At 38.5% G+C, this 27,004-nt stretch overlaps 1 protein-coding gene across 2 annotated transcripts in view; it reads right to left on the reverse strand.

Annotated features, from left to right (window-relative positions):
* The window catches only part of LOC105047733 (uncharacterized), a 54,100-nt gene that overhangs the window by 13,598 nt on the left and 13,498 nt on the right, over positions 1-27,004 (reverse strand). For both annotated transcript variants that reach the window (XR_012141962.1, XM_073258836.1), the window contains exons 10-30: positions 22,561-22,659; positions 22,402-22,473; positions 22,014-22,151; positions 21,398-21,551; positions 20,930-21,297; positions 18,524-18,972; positions 18,093-18,437; positions 16,686-16,910; positions 15,094-15,184; positions 14,891-14,968; positions 14,265-14,555; positions 13,976-14,173; positions 13,247-13,735; positions 12,234-12,395; positions 11,836-12,165; positions 11,657-11,739; positions 10,829-10,933; positions 8,381-8,609; positions 7,479-7,844; positions 5,329-5,430; positions 4,473-4,616 (exon numbers count right to left, since the gene is read on the reverse strand). Coding sequence is in view for 1 of the 2 variants with exons in the window: in XM_073258836.1 (XP_073114937.1) it covers positions 4,473-4,616; positions 5,329-5,430; positions 7,479-7,844; positions 8,381-8,609; positions 10,829-10,933; positions 11,657-11,739; positions 11,836-12,165; positions 12,234-12,395; positions 13,247-13,735; positions 13,976-14,173; positions 14,265-14,555; positions 14,891-14,968; positions 15,094-15,184; positions 16,686-16,910; positions 18,093-18,437; positions 18,524-18,972; positions 20,930-21,297; positions 21,398-21,551; positions 22,014-22,151; positions 22,402-22,473; positions 22,561-22,659 (4,518 nt within the window). In the remaining variant the exon portion in view is untranslated. The remainder of the gene's footprint in view (positions 1-4,472; positions 4,617-5,328; positions 5,431-7,478; positions 7,845-8,380; positions 8,610-10,828; positions 10,934-11,656; positions 11,740-11,835; positions 12,166-12,233; positions 12,396-13,246; positions 13,736-13,975; positions 14,174-14,264; positions 14,556-14,890; positions 14,969-15,093; positions 15,185-16,685; positions 16,911-18,092; positions 18,438-18,523; positions 18,973-20,929; positions 21,298-21,397; positions 21,552-22,013; positions 22,152-22,401; positions 22,474-22,560; positions 22,660-27,004) is intronic.

The following is a 27,004-nucleotide window of genomic DNA, read 5'->3' on the forward strand; positions in this document are numbered from 1 at the left end:
GCCTTGATTAGCTGATCAATGAGCAGCACAATGGTGTGAGCTTGAAAATAAGGCCGAAGTTTCCTCACCGTGACGATCAGTACAAAGATCAGCTTCTCCAGCTTGGAGTATCTGATCTCCACATCATGAAGGACTTTACTAGTGTAATATATGAGCTTCTGAATCCATCCTTCTCGAACAAGAATTGCACTAATCACCACTGGAGAGACGACAGGTACAGCAATAGCTCTTCATCCGGCTGAGGTTTCACGAGCAGTGGTGGAGAGCTAAGATATTGTTTGAACTCCTCCAATGCCTTTTGACACTCGACAGTCCATTGGAAGTCTTTTGACTGCTTGAGGGTTTGGAAAAAAGGAAGAACCTCTCGATCGATCTAAAAATAAAGCGATTGAGCGAAACAACCTTACCAGTGAAACATTGTACCTTTCAATAGTTCATGGTGATGTCATCTCAAGAATTGCCTTAATTTTCTCAGAGTTTGCCTCGATGCCTCTTCACGAGATCATAAACCCGAAAAATTTACCAACGGTAACTTCGAAAGCACACTTTGCTGGGTTCAACTTCATCCGAAATCGACGGAGGGTGTTGAAGGTCTCTTGGAGGTCGGTAACATGATCTGGAGCGGCTCGATTCTTGACCAACATGTCATCCACATACGCCTCCAAATTGCAGCCAAGTTGGTCTTTGAAGATTTTGTTCACTAATCGCTAATAGATAGCCCCTGCGTTCTTTAGGCCAAAGGACATCATTCTGTAATAGAAAAATCCACAGTCAGTGATAAAGGTGTTTTCTCCTCATCTTCAGGCACCATCCGGATCTGGTTATAACCGACGAAGGCATCTATGAAGCTGAAGAACTCATGTCCAGAAATAGCATCCACCAGCTGGTCGATCCGAGGCAACGGATAACTATCCTTGGGACAGACTTTGTTCAGGAATATGAAGTCGATGTACATACGCCACTTTTCGTTTGCCTTCTTGACAAGACTACATTCGCTAACCAATCTGGATACATTACTTTTCTGATGAAGCCAGTCTTGAGTAGCTTGTCTACTTCCTCAGATACGGCTTTCTAACGCTCCGGAGCGAAGCTTCGCTTCTGCTTTATCGAACAACAAGTCGGATCCACCTTCAGGTGATGGGACATCATCTCTGGACCTATGCCAGGCATGTCTGTAGCCGACCAGACAAAGAGGTCCGTATTTTCCTGCAAAAAAGCAGTTAGTTGAGCCTTGGTTACCTTATTCAGGTGTGAGCCGATCTTCACTGTCTGGTTGGGGTTCTCTTCCTCAGCGAGACCTCGAGGAGGTCCTCAGATGGCTGGGCGTGCTCCTCGGACAAATCATCTCGAGCATCCAACCCTATTAGAAGTTTAGGTTGGGCCTCTGCTTGGCTGGCTAGCCTTCTGCTTGAAGCTTGATAGCAAAACACTGACGAGCCATGGCCAGATTGCGTCGGATATGTCTACTCTATTTTTGGTTAGAAACTTCACCATCAAGTGATAGCTTGATACTACGGCCTTTAAAGTCTACAAACTTGAACGACCAAGGATTGCATTGTAGGCCGAAGGAAGTTTAACCATCAGAAAGTTGACTTGGATCGTCGTTCGGCACAGTGGGGCAGCCACGGTAACAGGCAGCTTAATCATTCCCTCTGGAATCACTGAACCTTCGAAGAAACCCTGAATCGGGGTATCGAACCTACTTAGCGATCCAAGTGAATCCCATTTGGGAGAAGATAAAGTAATACAAAACATCAACCGAGCTTCCATTATTAATGAATATATGGTGTACATTATAATCAGCGATATTCGTGGTTACAACCACCGCATTATTGTACGGGACTAGCACACCCTCTGCATCTTGCTCGATGAAGACAATGACATCCTCGTGCCTATCCTCGAGCCTTGACCTCTTCACTTTCGAAAGCTCCGCTAACCCAGACGACCCCCCAAATATCAAATATGGATTTCTCCCCATATGGGTCGGTCTTCTGCTGCCATAGGTCCCCTTGCTTCTTGTCTCTCCTGCCGCATCGGTATTAGCTGCGACTGAGGCAGAAGGAATGATTAATGAGGCAAAAGAGGTGACTGCTGGATCCTCGGAGGTCGACGTTGAGGTGCTCCCCTCTGAATAAAGTAATTCAACCTCCCCTGCATGACGAGCCTCTCGATCTCGTCCCGGAGCTGAATGCAATCTTCAGTGTCGTGACCGTGGTCACGGTGATAGAAGCAGTATTTACTCGGGTCGCGGCGGTGCTCTGGCCTCGTCCGCAACTTCGGAGGTAGAGGCAGCTCGGCTCGTACCTCCATCAGTACCTCCCCCTTGGAAACAGTCAAAGGCATATAGTTAGTATAACGCCTTGGAGGTGAAGGTTGTTGATCCCTTCTCTGAGGGCTCTGAGATCGACGATTTCGATCTCCATTTTTCCACCTTTGAGATGGGGATCGGAAGCGCTGGCAGTTCTCCCCTCCCATCTTGAAGAGTGCTCTCTATTCCACCCTGCAATAATAGAACTGGTAGGGGTCTCCTCTGCAAGAACCTCCTCCGTGCGGGCGTACTCCACATGGGCAAGCATGTCAGAAAAATCCCAAGAATAAGTCTTGGTCAATGATTTTTTTAAGTCGTTCTTCAGTAGACCGCTCATCATGGCAGCCATCGTGACCGACTGGTCCAGGTCACGAACCTCCAAAGTTGCCACATTGAAACGACTGGCAAAGACACGAATTGACTCCCCCTCCTGCTTGATGGTGTGAAGGTAGTCGAACCGCTTCTACTATTTCGGCTACTAATAAAATGACCAACGAAAGATCGGCACAGCTCTTCGAAAGTGGATGGAAGCTGGCTTTAGGCTCGAATACCACTGTTGAGCCATCCCTTTAAAGGTAGTAGGGAATGCTCGACAGAGGATGGCATCTGTAGCTCCTTGAAGGAGCATTGCCGTCTTGAATGTCTTTACATGGTTGACGGGGTCGGCAGTCCGTCGTAGGTATCAAATTGCGGCACCTTGAAGTGCCGATAAAGCGGCTTCTGCACCCTGTGCACCTCACTGTTGAACCCATCGTAGGGCTGCGCCGAGGAAGTATTGTTGAGGACGGCATCAATCTGCCTATCAATTGCCTGGAGCCACCTCTTTATAGCAAGATCACAGACAGTGCAGGCCTCCGAATGCTGAGAATGACGACCAGAGGTTGAACCATGCCCAGATCGCAGGCTAAGAGATCGCCATTTGGCCGGTTGCTAGGCCCTAGGACGGCTCTGATGGATCTACCTCCTCTTCGGACTCTGAGAAAGCACATGCGGCTCCGATTGTGGCGGCGGCTGAGCCGAGTGCGGAGTCGGATTTGACGGGGGCACCACCACGGAGGTGCTGGTGGCCCGTCGAGAAAACCACTGGCTGACATGAAGGTGTAGGGGCAGCCTGAGTAGGCCGTGGGCCCGTTACAGAAGGCATAAGAATAGTCTGAACCGCTTGAACAACGGCCGTCAAATTCTGAACCTATTGAAAGAACAGATTGAATTGGTCTGCCGTGATTAGTGCTGGTTGGGTTGGCGGAGTCTCCATCATCGATTGTTGCACCTGGCTGTTGGCCTGGCTCTCCGCCTAACGGAAGGCGGCGGCATTGGAGAGTCGGGATGATACTCGCTTTGGTGGCATAATGAAGATCAGACCCTTCCTCTATCTATTACTGCTCGTTCTTGTGGAGGTCAGAAGGCGGGTGATTGAGCCTTGCGCAAGGATGCTGGAGCGACCTACAAAACAAATCCAAGCTAGAGGCTTCTGCTTCGGCAAGGACCTTCCGACACTCAAGTCAGAAATCAGAGAACAAAAGAGCAACAATGGGTTCTCTGAGAGGGATTGCTTATCTTGATCCTCAGATCTTTGATTGTTTATACAGAATATCATCGAACAGCTATGAAATCGTGCAATCCCGAGATTGCAAGACCGTTAAACATGCAATTACAGACGAGATATTTTAGCCCTTAATCGCTCTCATGAAATTAGGGAAGGTGGTTACCTCTGAACTTATCCACTTAGGGTGGACAGCTGCTGCACGTGTCAAAAGACTCGTTGGTCGAGGTAACAGAGGCAGCTCATGTGCTAAACAGGCCACACAATAGACAGGATGTAGATAGCTTGGCTCCGTATAACTCAGCTCTGTGCTTAGGTTGGCAGCCACAGCGATAGCTCGATGGCCTGAGGTATGCCTTGATAACACACAGATCCGAGGTACCCATGGTACCACGTAACAACTACCAAAGGACGAGAGGAGAAAATGGTCATATTTGTGGCCTTATCTAATAAACCACATATTTATAGAAGTAGAATTCCTAAGTTGGTTATGCATGAAACATAAATAGAAAATTTATAATTGCCTACCTAACATGATGTTATATAGCTAAACAGACAGAAAAGAAATCATTGCAGTTAATCATTAGACTAATTCTTTTTAAAAAAGGTTGACATACACACCTGAATAGCTACCCGTGCCGAGAACTTGACAAGCCCCTCTTCAGTAAGTTTTTGGGAGGCAGTCTTTCCGCGAACAGTCTTGGATACAAGTTTAGGAGCCTCACCTACCTTGTGCCGTGCTGATAATCCTTCTTCAAAATGATTCTAAATACATTATTGAGATATTAGCATGCAATAATGTAGTCAAAAGGGCACGCAAAATCACAAACAAAGTTAAGCCAATCAGGAAAAAAAAATCAAACTCAACTTTTTTAAAAAAATAAATGGCAATGTATAGTCTTTCAATGGTAACGAAATCTAATATGATATGGCCCACACATTTCAACTTTATTAATGGTAAAAATCTAAATGTGCTGTCATTGCAAGCTAAAATATAAAAAACAGTTTTCCTTTATTTGCCTTAGTTGTTACATCATAAATGGCTCAACATACTATAAAATTCAAATGAGCAAAATCAAGGTTTCAAACATCTGTGTAGCAGACCTCATACTGGTTTTTACCATCACATGGTACAAGACTGTCCCGTACCAACACTACAGTACCACTCATACCATCCCACTTCAGCATTTTTTAAAACCTTGAACAAAACATAGATCATGAAAAGTGTATAAGGCAACATTTATGAAATAAGTCATTCTACTACTGAGGTAAAAACACCTTATAGAAGTTTATTTTTCAAAGCTATTGCCAGATGCAAGTCAAGGTAAAACAAAATGGAGAATATAGACTGGAAGTACCAATCCAAAATCAACAAGAATGGATAGTTTCACATTTGCAAAGCTTAAGCAGGAAATAAACTCATTAACTGCAAAAAAAGAGTTCAGTAATTTAACCATCCAAAGCAACAAAATTGCACCTTGGCGTGCTCCAAATGTTTGATTGCTTCCTCTTGGGAAGAGGAGTTCATAAACAGTTGAATACAGCAAAGACCAGCTGCAACATGGTCCCCCTTGATAACCTGGACCAACATATTCAGGTTACATTGACCTCAAAGGAAAATGATGCTAAAAGAGAAATGAAAGACCTAGGGTTCTAGTAAACACCACCACACCATGAAAAAAGTGGGGACAAGCTTCTTGATTTTTACTGCATTACATGGAGCCTAAAACACAACAGAGGGTGTATCCCTTGACTTAGCGAATAAAGATTTTTGTAGCTTTAGTACTACAAAACATAAAAGAAAAAGACCTTCTCCTATAGACTCGTGGATTAACTTTCCAAAACATAATCCTAAAAATGTAAAATACAACATATACACCTGGAATCTAAGAAAATTCCTACTTCAAAGAATTTTAAAACAAGCCTATAGAAACACCCTTCCACGGTTCCACCATTCCTCCAAGAAAAAAAATGATGAAACTAACATAAAATTACCTAAAGTACTACGGATACTATTCAATACTAGTACAGAGAAAAACCCAGTAGGTAGAACTTTGAAAAAATGACAATCAGAACATTCAAATCCTTGATCCCCTTAGATAATTTATCCAGAAGATTGAAAAGGATAATCAAATTCCTCTCCTGCAACTGCTATGCTGTTTCTTCTTTTACCACAGTGAGAATTATGATACCATTCACTAGGTTCCACCATCACTGCACTCTTTTTAATGCCAATTTAAGCAGTATAAAAGTCAACACGCCAGAACCAAAGAGAAAAGAAAAAGAAATATTAAGAAAAAAAAATCTCGAAAATAGCAAGCTGATTTTTTTTATTTTTTATTTTTTGTATTGATTATGAGGCATAGATGAATCAATTAACAAGAGATTTACCTTCTACATATAGGGGTTTCTTCCTTGCTATTCAGGGATCAACTGGCCAACCCGAATAAATTCAAATTTGATAAGGAACCTACCTATTCTACAAAGCAATCACAATTAATTCATGAGATTTGAATTCTCATAGAGCCCTCTATAGAATAGGTCCTAGACAAAGAAGGGCTCCAGAAAATTCTAAAAAAAGTCTCTTAAAATCGTCTTACAATAGATGGTCTCTAATGCAATTATAAATAACTAACTGTTGTCCTTATAAGACACCTATTAAATAGCCAATCAACAAAACAAATGAAGGAGCCCTGCATTAACAAACACTTGGCTACAATTTTCAAACAAAAAAATAAATAAACACCTTCATTATAAAAGATCAATTGAGGCTTAAAGTAGAGCTAGAGTCCTCTGAGGATCACAATCCAAGCACTCCACTCACAGGCCTTTTTCTACTCTCAAGGATCAGCCAGCATTAACCATAAAACTTGATCTTATCAAATTTCATTATCCACTAATTGGGCAATAGTAAATTACAACAAATGGAAAAGAAGACAAGTTCTGTAGACCCACTTGTGTATGCATAGACAGATATTGCACACACATGCATGCCCATGAATGTTTGCATCTAAGGCATCCTTTTTTATGTGAAAGATATATGCATGTGTAGCAAATGAGGAACCATAAATCTGATGCTGAAATAGTTGGGAAGAGATTACATGGCTATGGTTTATGTATGCATGTGTAAATCATAACCCAGCAGTAACTAGAGCTACACATTTTTTCATTGTGATCATATTGATATGCATAACACAAATTTTAGAAATCTACAAGCAATATAAAACTTGAAAATCATAAGGATTTAGAAAAAGATAAATGAACTGAATGAGCTGACGGTCAACATTGATCGGCAACAATGGACATCTGTAATGTATCCCCATTTGAAGGCAATAACAAAAAAAAAAAAGAAAACCTTCTACTGTTTGAGTCAACTTAGTTCAAAAGTGCAAGGGCATTGGTTGCATAAACTTGACAGCATAATGTTGAAGTTCCCATGCAGTTTCCTAGAGACACTTAAAGTCCAGCTGCTTTTAAAAACAATATGAGAAAGACTCTTGAAAACCTACCAAGCTAATATTGCAATTTATTCCCAAATAAGCTCAGCAAGCAATAACAGAGTTCCAATTCTGACGTAATTTAAGAAATGATAGAGAGTTTGCCAAGGTCAGATAGATGATCGCATACCAGAAACTTATAAAGATAATTAAAATGGCGATGTGTTTCACAGTAGCTGCAAATACGAGCAAGAGCAGCAACTATGTACTGGCTCACTGTTATGTCTTGTGATGCTGCTGATGCAATTCTTGCTGATATTATGTCCTCCAAAACAGCCATAGCACCATAACCAATACATAGGTCACATAAGTCATCGATAGTCCCATAGTCAGTTGCCAAAGGATCAGGTCGTTGAGAGGATGCCAAAGGAGGTGTTGCTGCATATGATGATGGCTGAGGAGGTGAAGGTACAGAGTGTGATGGAAAGAAAAGCAAGCAGGCATCAACATAATGACCATGCCTAAACATGAAAGCAAGCATTTGGGGACGAGCATACTGCAAAAAGTACAGAACAACAAAGTAAGACGTAATCTATTAAAAAAAGTAAAACCAAAAACACAATCAGTAGTAACTACTAAGTTTGCTTCCACAACCAGCAGGGGTACAAGAATCTAACATAATCACATATCGATGAAAAACAGAAGATAGGAACAGCCCAGACGTGTACACTTATTTTGTAAATTAACAAACTTCATCAGAAGATGAGGCTTTTCAGCATTTTATGCTGATTTTTGCCTGTAAAATCTCCTTTTGCAACTCGCATCAATAAGAATAACCCTGAATACATTAACCAACCAGATAGAAGGTATAAATCAAATCCAGAGAATGTTCATGTCTGCCACATGTGGTTATTGATGTTTGAATAAGTGTCCAAACAAATTTTGAAAAACCACAGTAAATTCTATTTCTTGTATTTGCTTAGCAAATTAGAGAAGTTATCATGACCATGCTCACTTAGTTCAAGATAGAAATCTTCCTTAATAGTCAATGAGAAAGCAAAGTTAAAGCAAACTGGAGGTAATGCAGCTTACTTCTTGTAAATAGTGAATACATTCCACATATCGAATATTGTCAAGGTTGCTGCGGGGACCATCTTCAAACTCTGGACCAGATGATACAGACTTATTTGCAGCTTCTTGAGACTGTCTGGATCTCTCAGAACGGGGAAATGTCGATGGAATGTATAGAATATTAAGGTAGGCATCAGCAGAAAGAGAATCATCTAAGATTGCTGGTGCACTTTTTGCCAAGTGTTCATACCTGCAATATCAGTTACAACTATCCAATTTCATGCAAACTGGATTGAAGAAAAGAAGAGACTTCTTCTTAATCCATAAAAATGATAAATATAGAACCATCAAATGATAAAATGATACTTTTACACCGGGATAGGAGGTTTTTAGAAACCTAGGCAAGATAACTAGGGGATTTAGCTGACTGGCTTCTCAGCAAAATGACGATAAATGCAAGAATAGTTGGGATAACCTTCGAGTATGCACTTGTCTCATTAGCTAAAGCCTAAAACTATGCCAATATGGAAATCATAAAATATACAACTCAGAACCTCCTTCAAATTACCAATTATCACTTGGAATCTAAGTTAAAATCTTAAATGTTGGAAGGGTTAAACTTAACTACACTTGTTGGCTCGCCCCAACTAAAATGTCATTTTCCTTGCCACAATAATTCATTGCTTTGGATCCCCAATTAGATTTAGTCAAAACTCAAATAGAAATTACTAGACTAATTTCGACCAGTTGAAATGGAGATCCATGATATCAGCCAACAACTAACTGATATTGCTGAGGTTTTGAATTCTAGAATCAGCTCCTTCTAACATCTAAAAGATAGACTAGGAAGAGAGGGAGGGGGGCTCATGGAGAGGCAGAAGAGGGAGGAGGAAGAGAGGGAGGGAGATGGAGGCGAGATGGGACCCCCCGCCGGGGGGGGGGGGGCGTGTGGGGGTGGTGGGCTTACCTAGGAGCGATTGGCATCAAAGATGGCGAGACAGATGCAACCAATGTGAGATGAGCACGAGAGTGAACGAGAGAGAGTTTTGAGATGAGAGCGAGAGTAAACGAGTGAACCAGAGCGAGACTGCCTCTTAAGCTATTTTGCAGAGTTGAAATATCCCGGTTAGGGGCCAGTCCACTTTGGTATGCTCTGATTCTCCCAGTTCAGGAGGGTTAGGCAATCTCTGTATCAACCCTTGATCAGCATTGATCACTTTTAGGCTAGTTCAAACAACCACAACTAAGATCTTGGCAACATTATGCCATACATGTAATGCTTTAGCTATAATGTCATTATTAATAATTTACATTCATTAACAAAAGTTCTGTTAAAATCAGCATCTGCTAGATATAATATTTTATCAATAATAAATATGGAAATTATTTTTCTAATACTCCTAAAATGCACTCTATTTAAATGCTCAACAGTTCAAAACTCTCAAACATTTGCAAATTGCATGCCCCAATATTCCTAAGACAGAAGACTTTAGGCTTGACAATAATCACCAAGATGAATCAGTGAAAACAAAAAACAGAAAGTCCTAACAATGAAATCATTTCAAATGACAGGAACATCAACCCAGCTGTAAGGCTTTAGTTAAAGCAATTGAAAGACAGACTACCAGCAATGCTTGCAATAAGAACAACTACATAGAATTAGAAATCCCAACATGGATACCATCAGAAAACATCAATGGAGCATTTCCAAGCACTTCCAAATTGCATACTCAAAAAAAAAAAAAAAATCGAGCATACCTTTTGCTAAGCATTCTAAGCATTAACAATTCAAACCAGCACATTTAAATTCAGAAATAGGCAAATTTAAATACAATGAAGCAAGGATTCAGATCCTAGCGGGACATCCTGCGGGATACTGGGACAGGATACCATCCCATGTGTCAGAATAAGACCATCCCGCTAGTGTCCTAGCATCCCAATTGGGACATCTTGGGACATTCTTTGTCCCAAGTGTTGGGATATTCTTTGTCCCAAATGTCGGGACGGAACGGGATGGGATGGCGGTACGTCCCGTTCCATGAAAAAATCGGAACAGCCATCCCATGGGATTTAAAACCTTGTAATGAAGAATACATAATCCTTCAGTTTTAGAAGAAGTATAAGTAAGTTAAGTTGAAGAAGATGCACCAATACTACAAAAAACATAATTATCCACATTTCATTTGAATAAAGGAAAAAAAACCATCACCACCACCAACAACAATCACAACAACAACAACAACAAAATCAAGTCATAATATCCGACAACAATTTGATAATACCTCTATTCTATCTTCTTGCTATCCTACACAGAATGTATCAGAATACAAATAGCTTTCCATACTTACACTGAACTAACAAATGGCTACCTCTCTTTCCCAGAAAATATATGCTTCAGAAATTCAAGTTCAAACGATTCCAAACTGAATTTTATCAAAAAACATATACCTATTGCTACAATGCACTTACAAGGAACGGACAGCCGAAACATCCACTGGAGGACCTCCTTCCACTGTATTAATAATCTCAAGAATTACTGGTGTGGGATCACCTTTATGTAATTGAAGAGCTTGCCTGGATACCATCAGAAAAGTGTTAAGCATAAACCACAGGTTTCCTGCTAACAAGGACACACATATAACTTACATCTGCAAATAAGTTAAACCAAGCAAGAATATAAGCATAAACCCACACAGCAACCTAATCTAATCTATTTAGATTAGCTTACTCCTACTACCCATCGATTCTTGTCCAAGGCCGAGTCCTGCCAAGAGGAAAGTTCTACAAATTCCTTATCACCATTTCAAACAAAAACTCCTTTAGATTCCTTGCTTTTCCTTTCAGTCTAGATTCAAGACCTGATGATAACTGTCATCTTTGGCCAATGTTGTATATGTGTAAATATTTCATTCACTACTATAGCACATCCTAGACTTCCTTTCCATGATCATTTCTAGACTTGTTCTTATTTTACCTCAATACCTTCGCTCCTGCTGTCCTCACCTTTTGCTCTGGGACTCTTCAAACTACCCAATATTTGAACAGTGCATGATCTACCTTTTCCAGGTATCTTTAATTCAAGAAACAAGAAGTATATCCACTGCTAAAGTGCTAATAGAACAAGAAGCATTCTACCTAACTCTAAGATGGCCATGCAGTGTGTAATTTCAGCACAAAGTGGACTTCTTTTACCAACCTACAGATTTCTTCTATCCAGTGAAGAACACTTCTCTTTTGACTTGAGTGAAAGAAATGATAGAGCTGTCTTATTGACTGCAAGAGAGCAAGACCACTTACTTGAATTTGACACGAGCTTGAGCATAGTGTTCCATCCGAATCAAGGCATGACCCCATGCATTCCAAACAGGGAAAGCATCAATCTGAAAATTGAAAAATTATTCACTACATAAACCAAACAGGAGAACATGAACAAAATAATATATGACCGTTTCATCCTGCTTAAAATGCACAGCTACCTTGCACTTTTTACTAGTATATACAGCCATGCTGTACCGTTCATCTAAAATTAGTCTGTCACGTAGACAGGCTGAAGATTCTTTATCAGCAATATCATCAAGAGAAGCAATAATTCCTGATCCCAGTAGACTCTGAAGAAGCTCTGCACGTCCAAGCCACGTGTCTGCTTGTGCCAGAAGTTCTGACGGTTCATCTGGATACTGACTACTAATACTAGAGCTGCCACTTTCTGCAGATGCATCATCTGCATCCTTTGTTCTCTCGGAATTGCTTGACAAATCACTGGTCCCAGCAAGTTTTCTCAACTGACTCTTTGCATAAGCCAATGCCTGAAGAAAGGCATCACAATCATTCCAAGTTGCAAATAAAAAACACATATCATATAGATGGGATATACCTGCACATAAGTTTCTGTTGCATGATATGCTCGACCTATAGTTTCCATAGATGCATTCAGAGGCATATGTTGGGAGCCTAACACATTCTTCATCTGATTAACACACAATTCCATAGCACCTTTGGCAGAGACTAACTCGTCAGAACATAATGAAAGCAGTGCCTGCATATGTCAGGAAAAGGTGTAACAGATTTAGCAAATACATGAAAAATAAAATGTCTAAATGCACCAGTTCACAATCTTGCACAGACGTGTCAAGTCATATAGATGCAACATTTAACAGCAATTACACGAAGTGGATACTCTCAATCTTTTGGCAACAGTAAAATGTTGCAGTTGTTAATACTTCTGATTCCAAGTACATAAACAAGTCCATAACGACAGACATGTTTGTGCATGTCAGCTACAAGAATTTCCCAGATGCCAAATTCAAGAAAAAATTTACTTATTGTTTTCCTGATGATCCACTTTTTAATAAATAAGGACTATAACAATCTAAGGGCTTAATCTTCTGAACATGGTCATTAATTCAATGATCCTTATGTTAAACATATTGAACTGCAAGGTGTACAACAGAAGAACCCATATAGCGTCCCTCCCCCCCCTCGCCCGCCCTCCAACAGAAGAAACCCATATAGCGTCCCTCCCCCCCCACCTCCAACACCACAAAAACAAATATATATATATATATATATATATATTATATATATATATATATATATATATATTTAAGATTAATTGTATTTTAGCCAAGGTACAACTTGTGTTCTCATGCACAATGCAAGTTTAGTGTTCACAGGCATTTTGGCATTAGTTCTGCCTTGGTACTAGTGCTGTAGCAATTTTTGTACAGAATGCATCAAAACAATGCTGGATTGAGTCAGCAGATATGGCACTAACATTAATCGAGTTGTCTTATGGGCTTGTCTGAACTGCTTTATACAGGTTTCTGGGTCCACTTAAAACTATAAAATCAACCAGCTTGCTTAATAACTCAGAAACTACAATAATACCTTGAAAAGTGTTATATCAGGAGAAGTTTCGTATTTATGAGACGAGCGAACTGCATTATCTTTATTTGGATCTCCAGAGAGTACCCATTCCTCAGCAACAGAAACAAATGGAAGTCGTTCTTGCCCATCAGCAGTGTATGCTGAAACACGCTCTTCCTGGATACCAGCCATTGTTTCCCAAGTAACTTTTTCAGATGGCATCAGTCCTGAACTCTTTCTTTTTCGATAGACATCTTTTGGTGCAGTCTTGACTCCGGTATCACGAGGAGTCCATGAAAATGCTCTGCGAGCTTCTCTTTGCAAGTTACCTATGCTTTGTGCAAAGTTTGACTTCGATGACATGCCCGATCTAGTTTTTTGTTTCGATCTGGATACAGAGACAGATATGCGAGGTTCTCTCAGAGCAGAACTAACATTAACAGCAATAGCTTTGGCAGCATATGCAAGTATAAGATTGTCATCTCTCAAGGATGGAAATTCTTTTAGAATCTGCACATGAACATTATGAATATTAGTGACAATCTAGATACACTTCTCAGTGCAAGATGTATTGCTAAGCAATTGTGATATTAGCAATCCTGCATGTGTAGATTGTCAAGGTGAAATTAGTTAATTCCATAAAGACTTTAGATTTGAAAGGGAGATGTAGAAATATATAGGAATCAACAGAATGAACTTGCATTGACAAATGAATTCACTGCATGAAAATTAAAAGGACCCAAAAAGTACCAAAGAAGCAGATTGCAACTGCTTCATCATCAAAAGAACTTCAAGAATCAAATGAGGATATTCATGCAGAGCAGAACATCGTTGCTGTGAGGGCAATGGCAATAAAGCTAAAACACGTAGGCCCAATGCCCATGAGTTAAGCCGAGTAACCTCAGAATCTGAAAGATTTCCAACTCCCCGTTTGAGAAAGAAGTGCACCTATTTGAACACAGCACGTTAGAATTACACAGAAAATAAGATACAATGCAGCACAACAAAAAATTTAGTGGGCATAGGCATAGTCTTATACAAGAAGTTGCTTTGAACGTAAATCAGGTAACAGCTGCATTGCCCCAATAGCAACAGGTAGCGCATCATCAGAATCACGTAATGAAGAAAGAAATCGTGAAGCCTCTGCCGGCCCACCACCACTAAGTGGGTCTGTGGTAAGCAGCTTAACAAGCTGTCGACCCTGCAGTTCTCTCCGCAGATCAATAGATAAGGATGCACTTTCAGCAACTTCCAAAGCAGCAGAAACAGCTCCTTTTCCAGCTAGTCTAAGCGCTAGGCCTTCAGGGTCTTCCTTGCAATCAGCTTCAACCTGACAAAATCAAAATTATCGGATTAGGAAACTGGAAAAACATATTCTGCTATGAATTCTAAAACATCCTGATTACAGGATAAGTAATGAAACCAGAAACAAAATAATTTTTCAGTCTCTGCTGGGCCCATACGAGCACCTGCCACAGTCAGCATGGCACCTATTCAATGTTACGAATATTTTTAATTAAAGTTGTTTTTGAAATCTTCTTCTTTTCTCTTTTGGCAACATGGCATGGCACTACAGTGATGGCATGCGTCTTGCATGTAACATGCCAGCAGGTGACTGGCATTCCTGCCAGCACAGGCTTTTAAAACTTTGAAAAGAAGTAATACCTCTTGCCAACTACTATAATGGTCATCAGCGGACAGTATATGACTGTATCTCTGCAAAGCTTTTCTCATTTGCAAAACCTAAATATGACCAAAAAAACTATCAGTCAGCAGACAAATTAAAAGTTAAAATAATAGGTTCAACATGGTCAGACTTTAAGATATTATTAATTATGCAAATAGTGCAACCCACACAGCTATAGTACCTCATTCCGAACTGGATCACTTTGAGGCAAGTGGCAAGTGCACATGGTGAGAACATCCATTGCAGCATCTAACTCCCACCTGTGCAGATACCTGAAGAATGGATTTATTTGGATAAGGTCAAGCGACCCAAGCTGAACATAGAACCAGAAAATTTTTTCCTAGGAAGAACATGCTTCTTTTATGCTATCATGCAAATTGCAGATGTCAATGCTTGTCTTAGGCCAGGAAGAAAATAGTGGGGGTAAGACATCAGATTGCAGCTGACAGCTGTTATGAAATAAAGTGAAGCAAGTTTCCTGTGTTCTATAGTGCTCCAGGTAAATGATAGCAAACAAACTCATCAAGGGGGACAAAATTTGAATCCCGGGCATTGATGTATGGCAATAATGTCAAGTCTTACAACAAGTAAACAGAAGTTCCTCAACTAACATGGTCCAAGATCCTGAACTATGTGCTGTTCGGGATTCTCATGCATTAGATGAAAAAGAATGTGACAGTTCTACCATTGTGTAACGCTAGTTATGCATGTAATCTTGCTACAATCATATCTCCAAATGCTCAGCTAATGCAGACTAAACAATAATGGGGCACAACTATTTTTGTTACTCACTTTTATTTATCCTTCATTAATTTTAAGAGAGCTAAACTGAAGGTATTTACATGTCTATTAAAGTACACTATAAAATCACAACTTGTATTTGTCTTTTATAAAAAAAAAAAGGACACTATATTAAAATGAAATAAATAGGATTTGACCTTACAAGAAAAATCAATTAATACTAGAATGAGTAGAATTAACTTGGAGTGTTTTGCAAGTTACCACGATACTTGAGCTTCAGCCTTCAACAAGTTGGATGACTAAGCTTAAAAGCCTGTACTAATTGAGCTAAGAAAACAATGGCACATTGTATTACCTCTATGAAGTGAATTTAGTATAGATATTACAAATTAGAATACATTTGTGACTCATAAGTATTGTTAACTGTCAACTCACCTATGCAGGACATTATGTTTCAACACATGTTAACATGTTACATCATTGAAGATTTTTTGAAATTAGGAAAAAGAAATGAATTATTTGAAATGAAAATTCATTAGCTTTGTACTAAGTGCCTAGGCAACCATTTGGGCAATAGACAGGTTTATTGCCTGGCATCACCCAGGCAATACAATAACCATATGTACAGTAGCAATTCAATATGCAGCAGTGTAACCTGATAATTTGCTGATTCCACATAATGGTCAAATATCTGAGAATTTAGAATAAATGAGGACAAGATGAATTGTCATGGACTCCAAATGATGTTTGAGATGATGGTAAATTAAATTGGAATCACAGCACAAATTAATAAAATTAGGAAAAGAACTAGATACTGCAAAGTTACTTAGCTACCACAAGTTCCATCCTGAATTGAATTATTCTTGTCTAATATCAGAACACATGCAGTATCAGTTGACAAGAATAGGCAGACATGCATTTCTTGTAATTAATTAAAAGATGGAATGCACTTCGAAAGGACAGGTCTGGCACATCTTATGCCAACTTCTCAGCTGGCAATAAAGCATAACAGCTCAAATGAAGTTTACATACTTAAGAGCAAGTCTCGCTGCAAGCTGCTTATCTTTTAGCCGCAAACAATACTGCCAAGTGGTGCTTCCAAAATTGCGGGGACCATAACCATAGGGTTGTCCACTGACTGGACTATTCTCCTCTCCATGTTCGATAAGTAACCGAAGTAACCGATCAGATGCTCCATCACGTAAGCAGCGATCCGATAGGGCAAGAGCATCCATTAGTTTCCCTTCATCAATTAACCTGTGAAAATGGAAGGAGACAATACTGACCATCACTTTATAGTGTTGCAAATAAAACGGGCCACTACCTTATAGGTTTGCAGTTGCAGATGTGTCTCAGCATGCACATGCACACAGACAGATACAGTGCAGCAAGAGATTTTCACTAGAATTACCGCAACAAACGCATGTACACATGCATATAAATATATATATTAATACAGTATGCGAGTTCCGCTAAGATTGACCCAACAATTTGTGCTTGGTTTGCCTGGAAAGACAAATTCCACTGGTGGATTGATTGTGGTTCAGTAAAGATATATTAAAAAGTATTGCTCATAAAGCTATGACTTTATCAAGTTGTCTCCTGCCACAATGTCCGACATCATTTCCAAAACCTGTATCAAGAAGAAAAATCGTGCATGTTCTTGTTTGAAATATAAGTTTCTTAACAGGGAGAAATAGTTGCAATATCACTGTAACATAATTGTCAATTAAGCACATATTAAATCCCCGGGGAGCTGTGCTCCACAATGATGAACTTGAGTCCTTACCTACTGCCAATCATGAATACTATAACATTTTCTTAATTACGTACTGTCTAATAGATGATGATGTTTTATTATTAAAAAAATAATATATGTATGTCAGTATACGTTGGAGCAGGTATTACTATGATTTGTAATTTTTTTATTACTCTATTCGATCCTTGACTTCCTCTATTAAACAAAATTTTGATAGTTCTGTTAGCTAACAAATTAACCTCAAAAGCTAAGCTGATAGGGAAAGGGTCAACAACGTAAATCAAGCTGATCATTCCCACCCCCTCACTTGCAGCCTACACCCTGCAGGTGGTGGGCTAACTAAGTCAAGACAGACAAGAATTGGAAGAACTGATAACCAGGAATAATTGAATAAATAACTTAATTGGAGGGGATTCAAACTCATGATGCCAACAAACCTGAAACGTTAACTAAGCAATCCACCCCAAAAGATGATAGGGAAAGGGTCAAATCAACAATGTAAATAAGCTCAACAACTTCATTTCACTGGTGAAAGCACAGTGAGTCTAAATAAACAGTATATATTAACCAGAGATAGTCATAACTGAAGGTAATATAACATAATAGTTAAGGTACATATAGTGTTAGATGATACTTGAAGGATATATGCTTAGTAGAAACAAAAGTGAAATCAGACGTACCTCTCAACAGCTTTTTCATATGGTCCTTCATTCTCCCAATCAAACGAAAGAAAAACTGTAGGGTCAGCTTCAACATTGTCATTTAATGGGGAATCTCGCATGGAGTCAGAAACTAGATGGCCTTGCATTTTAAATTCTGACATGGTTGGAGTAATTTGGCCACTAGCAACTGTGTCATCAACTTCAGATTCAGTATCACTTTCAGGGTCACGTAATCGCTTGAAAGGGACTTTTCCATCAGGCTTAGCTGCAGGAATCTCGGCATCGCTTTTAGCAGCTATTGCAGACTCAGATACTCTGTGAAGGTTTGACTGCATCTGTATCCATCGGTTCAGTGTTGGAAATCTGCTACAAGTTAGAAAGAGAAGTATGACATAGATATCAACAGCTGAATTACCAACTTAGAGTCTTAGACTAAATAAAGTCCTTACCTCTCTGACTGATCAAGAGCAAACTCATAGAACAATCTCTCGGCATCAGGTGGTTGCACCCATGCATCATTTAAAGAATTAGAAGCAGGTGATTCACTAGCAGTAGATAATATGCTACTACCAAAAACACATGCCAAAACTGCCCTTACTGGTGAAAGTTTAGCCAGGTGCTTCACTATATTCAGCTGAAGAGGGTAAAGAGGATTTGCATGTGCCGCTGGGATTGAACCATATGAACTGGCCTTAGCAAAGGTGACTTTGTTCTCCAAACTCATTTGAGGAGAAGTAGGTAAAACTGGTATGCAAGCCCAACCATGACCAGATCGTGGAGGAAAAACTGGTGGTACACAAGCTGATATAATTTCATGCACGAAATCTACACCCATAATATCAGCTACCTTTCCAGCTGCATCAGTGCTTCCCCTCTCAAAGACAAGACGAGTAAGAAGCTGCAAGTTAAAGAAAAATGACTTGTCAAGGAACACAAGGAAGTTCCAACATTCACACATTAAACCATAATGATTATGTAAATTTTTTTGATAACAATAAGAAATATTTTGCGTAATAATTGGCCTAGAAAAATATGAATATGTGCTTAAAGGCAGTTTACAGCCTTGACTTTCTCCGCAACTTGAGCATGGAATAAAGATCAGCGGAAGTAGCATTCTTGTTTCCATCTGAACCTTCTTTCTACATTAACAAATTCAAGACACAGGTCATTGACCACTTGCTGGTGGATCAGATAATCTTTAACTTGTTATAATATTGTTGTTCATTTGATGTTCTCAGTGAGAATATAACTTTGAAAATTTTAAAAGCCACAGCTTGCATTTGTATGTTAAACTGTGGAGATTCAGATTTGATGTCAAAGGGATTAATATTTCTCCAGACTAATCATCAATCAGTGTCCACATCAAATAGGCATAAATAAGTAACCAAGTTGGTGGTTTGTTTATGTTGCAGTTAGTAGTTTGGTACCCACTAAATTACAAGGTAACATCAAGTTTAAGAGATAGGCATAGAATTCATCTAAACCATGCTAGACCTATGGCTTTCGATGTGCAATGCTGCAGGCTCGAACACCAATAATGACTGTATCATCAGTGTCACAAGATGGAGATGCCATGAGAGGACCAGTGAATGCAAGGAGCATTTGATGAAAGGATTATGCAACAGAAACATTACCGCACATGCATATGTTTGAATCTATGACTGGCATGGTGCAGAAACCAAAAGAGGTCAGGTTTGAAAAGATCAACAAAGATTAATGGTAGACTTGCATAGATAGAATATTTTTTGAAAAAAAAAAAGATTAGGATAACAGCAGCAACAATCACAAGATAGATGGTACTCATTGAGTCGTTGTTACATTATCAATGTCAAACTTTCATTATAGTCAATGTCATAAACTCATAATCCTCAACAAAGCTATAATCAACTAGATTTTTATCAAACCTCATCAAGTCATGAGAGCAAGCAATGCTTTTGTATACTACTTGCAGCAGATGGGAACACTGAGTTTGGGTGCATTGGAGAGCCTAGAGCTCCTCAACCACTGTTGTTACCCATTCTAGACAAGGAACTATTATCAAGGTTTAAGGCTAGCTAATCATGAACAAATACACGAAGAAATATAATTTTTTTCCAAGTCATTCATAAGAATGTTGTATACTCAATTTTGCCTAAAAATAAAAACATGACAAGGCCAGACCATCATACAGGTGAGACAGGCGTGCATTGGTAGGAAGCACTGGTGTAACATCAACAGAAAAGAAAACTTTCATAATGGGCATAGGGGAAAACAACATCGAGGATGCTTGCAGTCTAGGTGATAGAGCTCCATAAGTATTGGGAAGGTATTATAACACTGTTGAATTGTTGATAGCAAGCATACCTGAGACCATATGAACCTAGTGCCATCTTATATTCCATGTGAAATATAACACTTCCAAGTTCCAACCTACTCTTCTTCATTTCTATGCCAAAACAACACAATTCATTTAATTCTTTTGGATTCTCACATATCTTTCAAGTACAAAGACAGTCCCTTGTGAATCATTTGCAGTAAGAATCTACCACTTCATCAACAAATTCATTTCACTCCATTCCTCTTCATTATCATGTATAGACACCATCTCTTTATAGTAATGCTATTTTAGAATTCTATAAACCTTCTCCATATCAGTATAAAAACACATTTGAAAATTACTTGTAGAAAACATAATAGCTTCCTTAAAGTAAATATTTTATAGGTTTCTCTTGGTTCAACAAAAATAGCATGCCTATAGAAACAAGTCAAGAAATATCAGAATGGCATTAAAATAATATCACAAACGAATATTGCAAATATCTGGGCAGGATTGAAACTACTAAGAGATGAGAAGGGAAATGTATAGGCTTCCTTACATCTTTTGGCCATTCATATACCAGTGAGAAGAAGTTGAAGTCATGAGTTGTGTCAGTTCCATCAACTATGTCACCAATGGTTGCGATGTAGATTATAAAGGATGAAAGATATGTAGATGGCTTGGAAGGTACAGGACTGAAAAACCTTTTCCCAGAATCCTTCATATCATAACCAGCAATCTCAGCACTACCTTCAGCAGTTGCCAAACCTTTTGATGCTGGTTTGAAAACTTTGAGTCCAAGCCCTAGGACTGCACCCTTCTCAGAAATCAAGAGAGTTTTTTTATCATAATAGAAGCCTTCAACTTTTAAATAATTACTGTCTGCATCTTCATCAGCAACAGCTCTTGCAAGATTATGAAGCTTACCTGAATTTAACAAGAAATAAAATATTCGTTACGGTGTTAATATTATGGGGAAAGTAAAAACATGATATACATATGACCTAAAATGCATTCTAAATCTTACCACTCAAGAACTGGCGCTTTCCTTTATGAGCATCATCAATCATCTGTTGTAAAATTACAAGAGCACGTTGCCGTTGTCCTTGTCTGTTAGGTTCATTTGACAGAGATGTAGTCATATCTCCTGCAAGTATTTCTTGAAGGGTTGGAGATTTTTCCTAAAGAGAAACATGCAAGGCAACTGTTAATATATGCGGCATTCATCATGAAAGATTGCCGTAAGTCAGATTTTCAATTCTAGAGAAAATGATGACACATCATTGTCATCCGAATAACCTTCATAGGTGTAAAGAGGGACTTCATGTGACTATTCAGACTTCTAGAATGGATAAATTGCAGAACCAGGTATAGAAATGGAGAGTGCGAATGGGAGGATGGGTTATAAAAAAAAGGATCATAGTAGATGGCTCAGAGCTGATTGGTCTCCACCATGGACCACACAGAATGGCAGAACAACACAAATAACAAAATATAAAACAACTTGATTCCTAGAAATTTCCTGAAAAAGGAACTACCGAAAAGAAAGGGCCATTAAAAAAAGGAGTTCGCATTAAACAAATGAAGCATATCATGAATAGAGAGGATCTAAGACCTGCCTGTCTATTAGTCTATAAACTAACCTGTTCTAAGAGATCATGCAGGCATTGAAGAACACGTCTTGTTACAGAAATAATTGTAACTTCTTGAATCTGATCCCAATAAACAGAACCCATCTTGGGGGAGCTACCTGGAAATATCTCAGATAACAAACTCCTAGCCTGCACATGCAAATAATTTATAAGAAGATACAAGGAGATTTTTTTGTGCCAACACAGCAAATTTGAAATTACAACAAGGCATTCTGGCCTTCTTGACCGCCAACATAGACAGTCCCATGCAGCGAAAGAATGATCTAGTAAACAAAGAAAATATAATGTTTCTGCAATGTTTATTCCTTTTTTGGGTACACAATGTTTATATCCATTAGTATCCATTTTGACCAGAAGGAAAGCTTTAGTTAATACTTGCCTGATCAAGAAGCAATTTGCACATATCCACAGACCTAGCAGAAGTTGCTGCAACATCAATGCAAAGAAGAATCTGGCAGGAGATATGTCTTTCAGGCTATAATTGCACTTACAACTAAAAATATAAAAAAATATACACCAACATCTTTTGAGTACTTACTGCACCTAAAGGACCTAATTGACTACGGAAGGATGAGATATCTAACTCCAGGGCAGCATTTGGAGTTCCCTCTGCAACACGGGATACTGCATCCTCAACCTGGAAAGAACTATGAGACAAGTTACTTTCCGTAGCAAAACAGCGAATAGTTTACCCAATCTATCAATTGAAAATCAACATCTCACAAAACAAAGCCATCATAATGAAAAGAATATATGAAATGAAATGTGTGCACTTAAGCTAATAGCAGTACATCAGTACAGCATCTTGTGATGCATAGAGCAGCAAAACAATGCAGATTGCTTGAATCTTTACTATTTCTGGCAGTAGCAGCAAATTTATTGCATCCTGATTCCTAATCCTCTTCACCACCATTCTGCCTATCAAGGGCTAACACTTTTTAGTCAGAACAGCTAGCCTTAAGAAGGTTCTCCACCTCAGGTCTAGTCCTGCCACAGAACTTCCAACCCCACTTCTAGCTGGCCTTAATTTGGTCTTCATAAATTCAGAAGACTGTGCTATTTAACTGGTTCTATTTCATCTCTTTTCACCACTCTTAGGCTTTATCCAGTGTTCTAATTCCTACTTCCATCCTAAATTAATTTGCCAAACATGCATGTGGGTACCTGACCGATCTCATGCAAAGGCACAATCCAATAGGAGTGGGATGAAATAAACTGGCCAAAAAGCCAAAAGCCAACCTTCAATAAATAACCTCTGTTTGCTTTCTAGTTTGACCATACCTTTCTTCTGGACTTTAATTCAATTCAACCGAGCCACTCTGGGAAAGTATCATAAGATCCTCCATGATGTTAAAATTGTAGTCAATCCCAGTAAATGTTTTATTTAATAAAGCATTCATTGGAACAAAGTGTACAGCTAAATGCCATTTGCATTGGATTGTGAACTGTTGCTCTTAGATTGTGAGCTGTAAATTGATGAACACTTAATTTAAGTCACTAGAGGTACTAAATATTGTAATAATTGATGTTATTTTATTGAAATTTGATGCTCTCTAATCTATTTTGCAAATGATTGAGAGTTTAGGTTCATACGATTCAAATTGGACTTAAATCGGCTCAGATTTGAGTGAACCAGGCAACCAACTTCTATTCCAGTGTGAACACGACTTAAAGATCAACGGATCAGAAGAAAACTCTCCAATCAAGAATCCAGATTAGAAGATAAATGGAACCAAGTGCGAACACGACTTATTGATCAATGGAGGAGAAACAATAGGCTTGATCTAAGGGCCCTTATTCACGCTCCCACTTTTCTTTATAAAATCCTAAATTCTCTTGCGTCCTATTCATGAGAAATCAGCCGCACCAAATTCTTTCCTTTCTTAAATATCCCAAGCCCCATTCTCTCTTCTATAAATAAGCCTGAACGCCTCCTTCTCTTCTGCATCAAGCCAACCCTAAGTTCTCTTCAAGCTCCTCTCTCTTCCTCTCGTTTCATAAGTCTAGGGTCCTAGCACGCCTTCCATCAAATCTAAGAGAGGTCCTAATCCTAATGCCGCTACCCTTTCTCTTCCATATACCTTCTTCCATCTACCTTTCTTCCTTGGAGTTCTTAAACCAAGCCTTCCAGCCATCCTGCCACTGTCTGCACGGAGAAAGATGAAGAATTCAAGGAGACACATCCACTATCAGGTGCAGCGAGAAAATCAACTTGGTTTCATTGTTCTTGTATCGAACTTTTATTTTTTTCTATTGTATGCTTCTTTATTTAATCAATAAAAAATATTTTTATTTGAATCTCTTTGTTTCTTTCTTAGTTTCTTACAATCTACTATTCTTTTCGTTTGTATTTTCGAAATAATCAGCCTAAGGTCTCTATGGATACGATTCCGACTCATTCTATCTACATAGTAGTGAGTAGAATTAATTTTAGTGTACTACGACACGTATCAAATTTTGACGCCGTTGCCGAAGATCTTGACACGATTATTTTGAAAAAAAATAAAAAAATAAATATTTACTACTTTATTTTCCTAGTTGATTATTTCCTTCTTTTGCATTCTTATTTTTCATACTTTATTTTGCTGATTGGTAATTTACTTTTTATTATTAATTAATTTACTTTAATTGCTTAATTACCGCCTATTTACTCTTTTTAAAAGTTTTGTCTTATATTGCTTTTCATATATGGTAGATTTACTGCTCTCTAGCTATAGATTACTTTATTTGCATGCATAGAAAAATTTTCTGCTTTCTACAGCCTAGTGATCTACTGCATTCTACAGCTTAGAATAATTTACTGCTTTATTAATTAGTGATTTTCTATTTTCTAAGTAGATTAGACTCCTTGTCTTTTATTTAGATTACATAGTTATCTTTTATTCTTAACTGTGAGATTACTTATTTGCATAGTTAAGTAGTTACCTTATTTATTACTGCCCATTATTCCTAGTGATTTACTGCTTTCCATACTTTAGAATAATTTATTGTCCTAAAAGTAGATTTGATTTGTTGCTTTATTTGTAGGTTACCTACCTGTCTTTTAATCTTAGCATTATTTACTTTATATTTAGTTAGATTCACTAGATCTTCTCATACCTAATTAACTTAATTTAAAACTTACCTCTTATTCCTTCTTGCTTAAAGATAACATAATATAAAAAGAATACAAAGACACCACATAATACTTGACTAATATAAATAAATTAATTAAATCTTAAAAACTACTTAACATATTTGGACACCTTTTCTTTTTGCATTGCATATTTTTATAAAATACTTTAAGGGCACTTAACCCAATTAAACAAGATAAGATGAAAATTTGATCATTCTTCCTTGGCCCGCAAATCACAATCCTGCATTTGTATTAACCTAAGCCTTTAACTTAAAATTAATTAGACGTTGGTCCCTAAAGACTCTCGAACTTAATAGGACAAGAAATCCTAAGAGTTGGACCGAATTAAGATTGATCAGTTTAATTGATATGTAGAAAAGTGGTTCAGAGATTACATCCCGAAGGAAGGTGGTTCATTAATTGATTTTCCTGGCCAACTTAGTTGGTGTCTAAGAAAAGCAACGGAAGGACCCCCACCAACCTTATACTTATCTGGTCAGTTGAGTGGCTAATCTTTTACTTGAAGTGCTCGAAGATAACCTTGACAGTTAGGAGCTGCCTAGATCTAGGAGAACCTTAGGATAAAGTTGACTTGATTGCATCACTTGTTTGGAAAATCAAAAAAAATAATTAAAACAACCTTCTCATCTATCGTCTCTAGGTGTAGGACTCTCTTAGGATTTGAACTTCTCTCTTTCTCCATCTTCTCTTTTTCTTCTCTCTCTCTTTCTTAAAAAAAAAAAAAAGAAAATCAGAAGGGGATTGCTCTGATCTGGACCCCTTGATTGTATATTAAAATAATCAGAACAATCCGATAAATTAGATCTGTGCTAGGAATACAGATTTCTACAGTAAAGAGGATGAGCTGTCTCATAAATTAGATCGCCTACCGGCTATCAGACACACTCTTTCTACATCTTTTCTTCCTGCACACAAGTTGAATGCCCAGTCGTGCACTAATTTTTTGAGTTTAAGTATGATCAAGTTCATCAAGATCAAACCCAAATAGCCTACGAACCAAAAAATAACCCATACTTTAACGACTACAATCCAAGTTGGAGGGTTCAACCAAATTTTTCGTAACCAGTGGTTACCTCGACAACACAACGATCTACGTTTGTAGAAGCACCCTATTACGACATGCCCTATTCGCAATATCAACCTTCTCCAACTATCTATAGCCCATCATTTGAAGAGAAGATTTTGCAAGCACTAGATAGGATTGAAAGTACCAATCAGCTCCTTCAATCCTCTATGCAATCCTTAGCCGAAATAAAAATTCAAGTCGATCAATCAGTAATTACAATCAGTAGGGAAGAGGAAGGAGAGCTGTTTAGTTAGTCTGAGAGTAACCCAGAGGGATAATATTTGACTAGAAATTTTAATATCCCTGTAATTTTTTCTGAACAATCGATTATGACTCTCGAAAATGAACTGGTCATAGAACAATCCTGCATAACCAAAATGACCAGCACAGATAATTCGACTAAGGCAGAAATATCTAGAGAAAAATTCAAATAGTGGGATGAACCAATTTCATCGTCACCTTACCTACCTATGATCCCATTCCGAAGTGTCCTAGAATCATCCATTCCTTATAACGGGGAAAAGAGGACAAATTGATGAAATGGAATTAATTGACTTTTCAAGGACCACAAATGAATAACATAATAGAGGAAGTTACACCCATAATTCTCTCCCACGATTCCTTAGATCCTGTTTAGCTCAGTTCGAGGTGGATGATTTTGATGTCGATGGGTATATCACAAAAATAAATGATCTAGTCGATACGTCCTATCCTAAAACCATCGTACTTTGGATCGAAAAACATGAGCCATCACCTAACCCCCCAATAGCTCTCTTGTTA

Source organism: Elaeis guineensis, chromosome 6 (genome assembly GCF_000442705.2).
Source record: "Elaeis guineensis isolate ETL-2024a chromosome 6, EG11, whole genome shotgun sequence".
Classification (NCBI taxonomy): domain Eukaryota; kingdom Viridiplantae; phylum Streptophyta; class Magnoliopsida; order Arecales; family Arecaceae; genus Elaeis; species Elaeis guineensis.